The following is a 9,951-nucleotide window of genomic DNA, read 5'->3' as shown; positions in this document are numbered from 1 at the left end:
ATTGTGAGATATCAGAGGCAGCGAAGGACACATATATGCTGCCTTCAAAAATCGATCAGATCAAGGCATCTCAGGAGACAGGAAGTAAAGCTAACTTTGGATTCAGACGTGCCTTAAAGGGATAGTTCACCCAAAAATTAAAATTTGATGTTTATCTGCTTACCCCCAGGGCATCCAAGATGTAGGTGACTTTGTTTCTTCAGTAGAACACAAATGATGATTTTTAACTCCAACCGTTGCGGTCTGTCAGTCATATAATGCATGTCAATGGGAACTCCATCTATAAGAGTAAAAAAAAACATGCACAGACAAATCCAAATTAAACCGTGTGGCTCGTGACGACACATTGATGTCCTAAGACACGAAACGATCGGTTTGTGCGAGAAACCGAACAGTATTTATATCATTTTTTACCTCTAATACACCACTATGTCCAACTGCCTTGAGCGGACGCACGGCATCCGGTGTGTGAGGTCTGAATGCACTCTGATGCCGGAAGTGATCGCTCGCAGTCATTTACATATACACGCGAGAGACCACTTCCGTCATCAGAGCGCGTTTTTAGACCTCACCAACCGGATGCTCAAGGCGTGGTGGTGTATTAGAGGTAAAAAAATTATATAAATACTGTTCGGTTTTGTGGCTTAGGACACCAATGTGTCGTCACGAGCCACACGGTTTAATTTGGATTTGTCTGTGCATGTTTTTTTGACTCTTATAGATGGAATTCCCATTGACATGCATTATACGACTGACAGACTGTAACAGTTGGAGTTAAAAATCATCATTTGTGTTCTACTGAAAAAACAAAGTCACCTATGTCTTGGATGCCCTGGGGGTAAGCAGATAAACATCAAATTTTCATTTTTGGGTGAACTATCCCTTTAACGCCTTCCTACCTTGGAATGCGTCCTCCGAAGGCAGCATTTTTCATTTTTCAGATGCAGCCCCACACTTGATTTCTTGGCCATTTGAGAGCGCATGTACGCGACAGGAAGTAAGTGCGCAAGACTGTACCATGTCTTAAACTGCCAAAGCGCAGTACCCTGAACGCATACAAAACCCACACTATCGGTATTCAAGGCTAAGCCTATCCCTTCATGCATTATATTTGGGAACTCACGTGCCCCGAAATTGCGAGATATCGAAGAAAACATTCCACTGCAAGTTAAATTAATTAGATATTACATGTAATTTAGGAGTAAAACATAAAGTGTTGTACATTTTATTGGTGCAAAAATTAGTAGGCTATGTGGATTTTGTACAACATTTGCAACAGCTTTTTATAACTTAATTAGAAGCACCACAATTTTTAAACTGTGTCTTCTGTTACATAGGGACTATTGAACAGACATTTAGAAGTTTATTTTAAAATGCAAAGTATTGAAGAAAATCAAAATAAAGCTCTGTAAACACTTGCATTTTTGCAACACTATCAGTGTGTCCCATCGGGTAATCAAATGTTCTACACACACTTGCAGTCTTCACACCTACTTGAACACTTGGGCCAAATATAGGAAATACCTCATCTAAGTGGTCAAGTGCAAAGACCGCAAGTGTGGGTATTTGGACAGGCCATTAGAAAGGCTCGGGCATGTGAGCGGAACTCAAAACATGAAGTATACCCGGGCCTTTACTCCATCAGTCTCACATGATTCTTCCGAATTTGATGCTCAAGAAACATTTACTGTAATTATCAATGTTAAAAAACAGTTGTGCTGCTTTTCCGGATTCTTTTATGAACAGAAAGTTCAACAGCATTCATATTAAAACAGAAATGTATGTAACAATGTAAATGTCTTTACTGAAACTTTAGATCAATTCAGTGCATTCCTGCTGAATAAAAGTATTTTCTTTCAAACAAAATATATTGATTTACATTATTCTTCAATTACATTACATTTGATTTACATTATATATTATGTTACATTATTTATGACATATTTGTCATTTGTAAGTTTCCAAATAACTAACTGGTCACGTGACAAAAATTGTGCAGTATGGGGGGCGACACTCTCCCTATAAAGAAAAAAATTATGTATGTGTTTTAAAGTGTAAATTCTTGAGGATAAACAAAATGCCCTCAATTAAAAGTTTATTTCAGAAAAGAAGACACTAGATTTGATTTAAAACACGACAACACCAAGCGAAAAATGCAATGCTTAGAGAATTGTACTACATTTCAAAACACATTTTCGAAGCAGTGGAAAAGCAGTCAACCTCGACATCCATCTGGACAGCTCCCTGTATTATTACCACACGCAAACATACTTCATCCGTTCTTTTCCTCCTCCCATCCCTGTCATCTCTTCTTTCCTCTCCTCATCACTCTTGCTCTCTCTCTCTCCTCCTGAATACTAATTCAAGCTGCACAGCCTTGTGCTCCTTAATATGATTCAAAGCACACCTCCTGGGTTAGCCCTTTCCATTCCTCTTCAAAGGTTCTTCTTCCGGCAGTGCTAGCTGAATGCAGTGACAGAATTTGTTTTAGAAAAAAGAAAAAAAGGAAAAGGAAGAAACCTTGCTTGCTTGAAGCAGGGAGAGTGCGCATGTACAGTCTGGACAGCGTATGTGCATGTGTGTGGGTATATTCAAGGTTACGGATCTCCACGGACACACTGGACATGACAAGCAATCATGATGAACTGGTTTTATATAGACGTATGAAACTCTTCAATTTGAGCGTGAGGGGTGAGAAAGAGGGAGTCTGAGGGATAAATAGATGTTTGTGCGTGCTTTGGAGAGTGCAAGCGCAACAGGAAAAAATGGAGCAAGGGAGGGGTGGCAGAGTTGGGTGGGGATACAGATGCACCGCATTGTCAAACGATAATGGAGAGAACCAAAGAAAAGAGATGCCCTGCACGATTAGCCAAGATATTGATCCTTTCAGTCCAGGAACTCCAGGGAATTGCATGTAACTTCTGATCATCACTTTTTCCTTTTGTTGTCAATGACATTTCTCAATGTCACTGTTTGATACTACAACCAATTGTATTGATTACAAAGGGATTTATGGGAACATAAGTGGCCGGGGACAGATTTCGCAGAGATCTCTCCTGTTTCACAGACACACTGACTTAGTGACTGACTAACTCTGATATCTCGGCTCACCAGAGAGTATTGAGGGGGTTGCAGTGAGGCAAGGAGGAGGGAGGGAGGGAGGGTGGATGACGGCGAGAGCGTGTTGGAGGCGCACACACACACTTGCTCTCGCATACAGCCTTACAGAGACAGGAGGGGAGAGTCAGAGACGTGGAGAAGAAGAAGAGGAGTGAGAGAGAGGGAGAGAATGTCTGCTGAGAGGGTGGCTCTCGTTCCTCGTTCACAAACCGGCCCTCGCTGAGACATCATGGGCTGTATCGGCTCCCGCACCATCAGTAAGACCCTCTCCGTTTTGATTGCTTTTCTTTTCCAGGTTGAAAGGAGACCAGCCAGGGGTAGAGGAGCGATAGGCGACGCTCCACTCGCATTCATCCCCCCTTTCAGGGAAAACGTGTGTGTTTCTATGGAAACCTTTTGGTTAAAGGCCATTTGTCCTCCAGGTTTTGACAGGGATTCGGCACGCTGCTCATGGGAAGCCGGGATTGAGGTGTCTGCTTTTGAGAGCCGTTAGCGCGTCTGGAAATTGATATCCGTATGTGTCCGCCTGCATGCGGTAGGTGCTGTTCACCCGGCAGTTTTAAAGATCTGAAGTGGATTTTTTGGAGCATATGGATGCATATCCAGAGCGTACGGTCTCAAAGACTCGCCACATCTGACACTGTGCTAAGGTCACGTCAGGAGCTGTTTGTGTGAGAATAGCAGCAGTTCACAGGTTTGAGCGTGTGTACGTTTGAGCATGCGTGCATTTCCCGAAGAGGTTAACTGAAGAGGGTGTTTTTCAGGATCAGAGGTGCAGGGTCCACACGCTCACGCGCAAAAAGCACTCAGGTGTGACGCGAAGCTGGATGCGCTTCACATGTAGGTCAAATTCGGCAAAGTCAACGACACCGGTGGGCACCTGTTCCCGCCAAACGGGTACGCGTTAACGCAGACGTCAGTGACAAATTGCGGATGTTTTGGTGCGATTTATAACCGTGAGATGGCAGGCAGGCAAACTACCCCAGAGAGAGGACGCAGAATTGTTCCTCTTAAACGTGTTTTACGATGTTGTATGCTTATTAAGACGAGGGCGCAGTATCAGAACAAACACAGGCAGCTGATGGAGTGATAAATAAATAAATGCTGCTGTATTTGACCTTTGATTGTCATTGAGCTGTGATGTCACAGGAACACAGAGTCTAGGTTTCCTTCACATAAAAAGCAGAAAGTGTCAGAGTGGGACATATTGGGTAATTAGGGAAGCCTTATATCCTCCTGAGAGAACTAAATTGAATCACCTCTTATATAAATGCTTATTGTTTCTTGCGTATTCAAGTTGTGGCACTGAATTTAGCTGGCTATCTGATATGTGCTCTGGAGAGGAGCGTGGATGGCATATTTAGTGTGTTTGGCTATAAATAGTGTCTACTTTACAGTGACCGAAAAGGAGAGGAGAGAGGACAAGATGCATGCTAAATAATATGGGTCAAGTGCCTGATATGGGCCTGTGGTTGTTCACCCCCTTATTTTGAGTGAAGCAAACACTTTTCATGTAAGCTGAAGAAATTTATGTGCTATCGACATGTTGCACTGACGCTTTTAATGGCTCAACCGAGGCCTTGTTATCGATTTTTGTTATTCCTGACTTCATGAGCTCACAAAGCAAATTGTTGCTACAGCCAGAAATAGGAACATTTTTATTCTACATTGATCATCTCACAAATCCTTTAGTGATTCAGTGCTAATGTATTATACTTACAAACTTTTTTTATATATATCAGGCTTGTATTTTTTAATTGGAGTCCTGAAGCACTTACACAGCTATTGTTCCTCTCACAATATTGTGTAATGAATCAAACACAGCCTTTAAAGGGCACTACTGAAATACCTGAATCTGGTGACAGATTGTAAAGGGCAATTGCAATTTACTAATCAAAGTATTAAACTAGAATTGCCCTCTTGCTGCTTTCCGTAAACAAGCATGAAATGGCACTTCACAGGCTTTCCTCATTAAAGTTATGTTAGATAGGCTGTCTAACATATTCACTGGGAATATGCCATAATTATACTCTTCTGTACTTCATCAGTGAGGGTCAGCATTAAGCATTAACATATTATTACGGATTAAGCCAGTATATATTTTCATATTTTTATAACAGGTAAGGGATAAGACTTGACACTTGAATATATTATATAGATTTGAATATATTATGTCTAAAAAACTCCTTTACGATGATGTTCCTTTTATATATTGGATATTTTTCTTTATATTCCATAATACATACATCTTTATATGAAATATATTATGCTATATTTACTTGTGTGTGTGTGTGTGTGTGTGTATATATATATATATATATATATATATATGTGTGTGTGTGTGTGTGTGTGTGTGCCATCGAATATACATTTAGCAATCGGAAATAGTTCCTGTTACTGTACAACAATATTTGACCATGTAATATTGCAAATGACCAATCAAACTCAAGTATTCCAGAGCAGTGTAACAGTATTGTTGTTGAAGCTGAATGATGAATGATCTGACCTTATAGTTACATCCCAAGTGTCTCAGGGGTGAAAAGGCAATTCTGTCTTGACAACTCTCAGGATATTGGTATGATAACTGGTAATGGATATGACTGTTAATGTATTTGGTCTTGGCGGAATAGATCTGCTACGCTGCTGCTGCAGAGCAAGTACCGAGACTTACTACTGCCAATACATTCACAGACATTGCTGTGAGCAAGTAAGACCTGATGCTGCTGCTGCTGCACATGTAACATACATGAATTAACTCCCGTAGCAGATCTATACAGGTGGAGCTGGGGAAGGAGGAGGGTTCTGAAAGCGTGCTGCAGACTGCTAACAGCAAACAATGCCAAATATTTGAATGTTTGAGCAGCAAGCTCATTGGGCGCTGATGCAACAGCAACCAATCCAACATGTCCTCCAACCAATACGCCCATATAGGTCGTTTGTCACTTCCCTGAAATACAACCCATAGGAGCGTTTACTAAAGTTGCGCCCCTATCGACAACAAGACACTTTCATTTTAATGCATGAAACACGACCCATAGGAGCGTTTGCTAAAGTTGTGCCCCTATCGACAACAGGACATTTTCATTTTAATGCATTGTTCCCTTTTATCTGCATCATATTTCGGGTTTCGCGTAGCTCAATTGGCAGAGCATTGCAATATATAACAGTATGCAATCATGTGATCATGCGATTGTGGGTTTGATCCCAGGAGACGCATGTGCTCATAAAGTGTATATGCACTATAAATCACTAAGGGTAGGGTTGGGGTAGGTGTAGTCGTTAATAAAAAAATGATTTTTGCTAAATGGAAATAGGACAAATAGCGGGTAAGGGACCGTGTAAAAAGTCCACACATTGCATTTAAATGAACACGCATTTTGATTGGTAATGACGGTCATACGTCATTTCATGACGACAGACGTAACACGACACTGTCATTATTTTTACGCCAGCTAGAGGGCGCATGACTTTAAAACGTAAATATATGTTGTAAAAATATGCTTGAAAAAACTACCTATATGGTCGTTTTTTGAAGGAGGACAGTCTCAACCAATCAGCTGTGCTGTGTAGATAATGATGTGATTGCTACCAAATGAGTTAAAGACCCATCAGCCTGCATCGTCAGAGTTTCAAGCCAGAACTAGGTAATAAGTTGAGAGAAGTGTGTGTTGGCTAGCTTGAAAATGCAATCACACATTTCTGTGTTTCTTTTCTCTCTTTTTTCCTGTTCCTGTCTACTCTAGCTGTGTAGTGTTCTGGTTTACTATTGAAATTTGTGACATGTCTTATATTGTTGACTCTTTTATGCTTTTGTTTTTTGAAGTCGCTTTGGATAAAAGCATCTGCTAAATGAATAAATGCACATATAGATCAGTAAAACGTGGCATGTATTTGTTTGTCACAGGACTGTGGGTGAGAAATGTTGAGTGGGTGTGTTTTGGGAGGGCATCAGGTAGATGGCTCAGCTCTTGGCACTAATGCCGATGTTTGCACTGGGTCACTCTCTGTACGTGTTTGTTCTGTTCTGAGCTATTGCGTTACTCAGGGATGCCTCTTTGTATTGATTTAATTTCAAGCTCTGAAAGAGGGACAGACAAGCTGACATACAGATGGTCTCTCTCCTTTCTGTCTCTCTCTCTCACACACACTCAATCTCATGCTCCTGCATGTGTGTGCCGTTTGCATGTGATTGCATGATCCAGCTTGTGTGGTGACAGACACGGTCCAAGGTGACTGGCTCAGTATGATTGAAAGGTTTAGGAGGAATCATAGAGACAGAGAAGGATGTCAAAGAATAAGTAAGAAGAAGGGAAGGAGGGAGGCAGAGAAAGAGGCACAGGAAGTGGCAGACAGTAAGTTCTCAAATGTCTTTTTGTGAATTTGTACCTCCTTAACACTTCGGTAACACTTTAGAATACTGTTCCGTCATTAATACACAGGAACAAATGAGTAATGAGTAATTACTAAATATTTGGAACAGTATCCTAAAGTGAAAAGCATGATAACGTCCTAGTAATAACTGAAGTCATTTTACTGTAAGCTTTTGGATTGTAATAACTCAATATCCTTCTAAAGAAATTAGTGGTCATTTGGAACAGTATTCTAAAGTGGTAACTCACTAGTAATGATTTGAGTGTTGCTACTTCCTTCTAAAGAAATTACTAATTTTCAGGAAAAATATTCTAAAGTGGAGATCGTGGTAACCCACTAGTACTCGTGTTTCAAAATCCATCAGAAGCAATTCCTTTTAAAAACCTCAAAAGCATACAGTGACTTCAGTCATTACTAGTGGGCTACCATGATCTTCACTTTAGATTTAATTATACATTATGCACTATTCACATTAATTGTGAACCTGTATATAGTAGTTCTTAGTAGCCTGCTGGAAGGTATGAAAAATAGTACTTATTGATTAGCTAATAGTGAACTACCTCATTCAACTGAGTGCTAACACTTACTAATTAGTTAATCAGAGCTTCTTGTTAGTTAATAGCATTTACTAGAATGTTAATATTGCATTTACTCATGTTCCTTTGTAGTTATTCATTAATGACGGAACACTGAAACAGTATTCTAAAGTGTTACCATCGCTTAATGGTCACTGTGATTTTGCCAAATAAGACATATTCCTGGATCAACATATTTTGTTGATCCTGGAACAACATTTCTTTCTATCCCAACCCATAAAACTAACCCTAGCCATAACTTATCCCTAAAATCACAGGTAAATGACTGCTGTAGAAGCACCTAACCCTGGTTGTAAGCCTAAACTTGTCCCTCAAATCTGATTGGTTGATTGGAATGTTGTTCCAGGATCAGCAAAGATGTTGATCCAGGAACATGTTGCACTTTGAGAACTCACGTTCACCATCACTTCTAATCCAGTGATGTCTATAAAGGGAACTGATCCTCAGCTCACTTTTAGGTTTTATTCTAATGGTGCCGCTTGACTTTCCTTATTTTAAGCCATTGACATCCAGTTTCAGCTGTCTGTTTCTTCAAACTAAATCTGAGACAGTAGAAGCACTTGCTTCTTTTACAGATTTCCATTAATATTAGGTTGAAGGTCACTTCATAAACCAATCATTTAGAGGTGAGTCCCAAGTGAAGAAATGTTCAGCCTCACAAGTCAATACTGTAATGAAATTAAATAAAACGTTCTCTCGTTCTTTCTCTCTCTTTTATAACTTAATAACTTCAATTGTATTTGAAAGATGTTGCTTAAGTTAGAAATATAGCCCAACTGGCATCAAAACATACAGATAAATCGCACAAAATGTGGTACTAAATTGAACTGCAACCCTCATTGACTATCAGTTAGACTGTAAGATATTTAGAGCATATAACATATATATGGGATAAGGATTTTAAAAGTGTAAAAAAACAAAACAATGAAGATATATAATTAATTTTGAATTTTTATTAAGTGTTAACAATGAGATTATGTGGTGTTTATAATCAATTAACACTGCTTTTGTCATTTTTTTACAAGATGGACAAAATTTGTCACCAAAAGTCAGGTTTTACCGAATGATACTTTTGGTTATACCGAATGACGATATTTTCAAACAATGCTAACAGGCTGATATCTAGCTAGCTAGTTAGCTTGCTAACTAGCTAGCAAAAGGACAATCAAACATTTTATATTTAGTACAAGTTTTTAAAATATTACACGTTTTATAGGGGTTGTACCGAATGACCTGATGTTTCGGGACATACGTATGAGCAAGTGAAAACATGAATTTTTCAAACAGTTAAAAGAGAGTTAGTGACTTTGCTTCACAACCATGTGGTCCTTTGCAGGTGTCGGAATGATCTCACATCCGGTCACATGATATTGACTGCATGACTTGATCCAAAATGGTCCCTTTATATTGGTTACTCCGAATGACATCAATGAAATTCACTTTTCCTGACACTTTCATAAAAAAGCAACGACTTCTACACATAATTTTAATACCATTTTGCACTGTTAATAAATCATGCCAGAATAAAAAATATATAAATTTATTACATTTTAAGATATTTTAATCACAATTGAAATGGATGTATTGGCCTTCGGACGGTTAAACAGAATGAACTTTTGACACTTCAAAATTTTTTAAATACCTTTATATGTAGCAAAATATAATCAAAACCTTTTGGATTCAATAAAAGAGATCTAGTTGTACTACCTTACTTACTTTGGATGTCATATCTTTGTTTTTTATTATTATTAAGGCCTTTGGACAAAAAATGACCCGTCATGTCATTGACCCATATATATACAATTCAAAGAATCCTGAAAAAATGTTAAGCAGCACAGCTATTTTCAACATTGATAATAAGAAA

The 9,951-nt window shown here is 39.1% G+C and overlaps 1 protein-coding gene across 14 annotated transcripts in view; it reads left to right on the top strand.

The window, feature by feature from the left end:
* The window catches only part of fam131ba (family with sequence similarity 131 member Ba), a 42,548-nt gene that overhangs the window by 7,176 nt on the left and 25,421 nt on the right, over nt 1-9,951 (top strand). For 2 of the 14 annotated variants that reach the window (XM_051872686.1, XM_051872685.1), the window contains exon 1: nt 3,197-3,377. The exons of 3 other annotated variants lie outside the window; for them this stretch is intronic. In XM_051872686.1, the coding sequence (XP_051728646.1) occupies nt 3,350-3,377 (28 nt within the window). In that variant the 5' untranslated portion in view covers nt 3,197-3,349. Of the gene's footprint in view, nt 1-3,195; nt 3,378-7,274; nt 7,473-9,951 lie in introns of those variants that run through there. 9 more of the 14 variants (XM_051872684.1, XM_051872681.1, XM_051872687.1 and 6 more) reach the window with 8 other exon arrangements.

The sequence above is a fragment of the Ctenopharyngodon idella genome, chromosome 19 (genome assembly GCF_019924925.1).
Source record: "Ctenopharyngodon idella isolate HZGC_01 chromosome 19, HZGC01, whole genome shotgun sequence".
NCBI lineage: Eukaryota > Metazoa > Chordata > Actinopteri > Cypriniformes > Xenocyprididae > Ctenopharyngodon > Ctenopharyngodon idella.
This window is presented reverse-complemented; position numbering and strand designations above follow the sequence as displayed.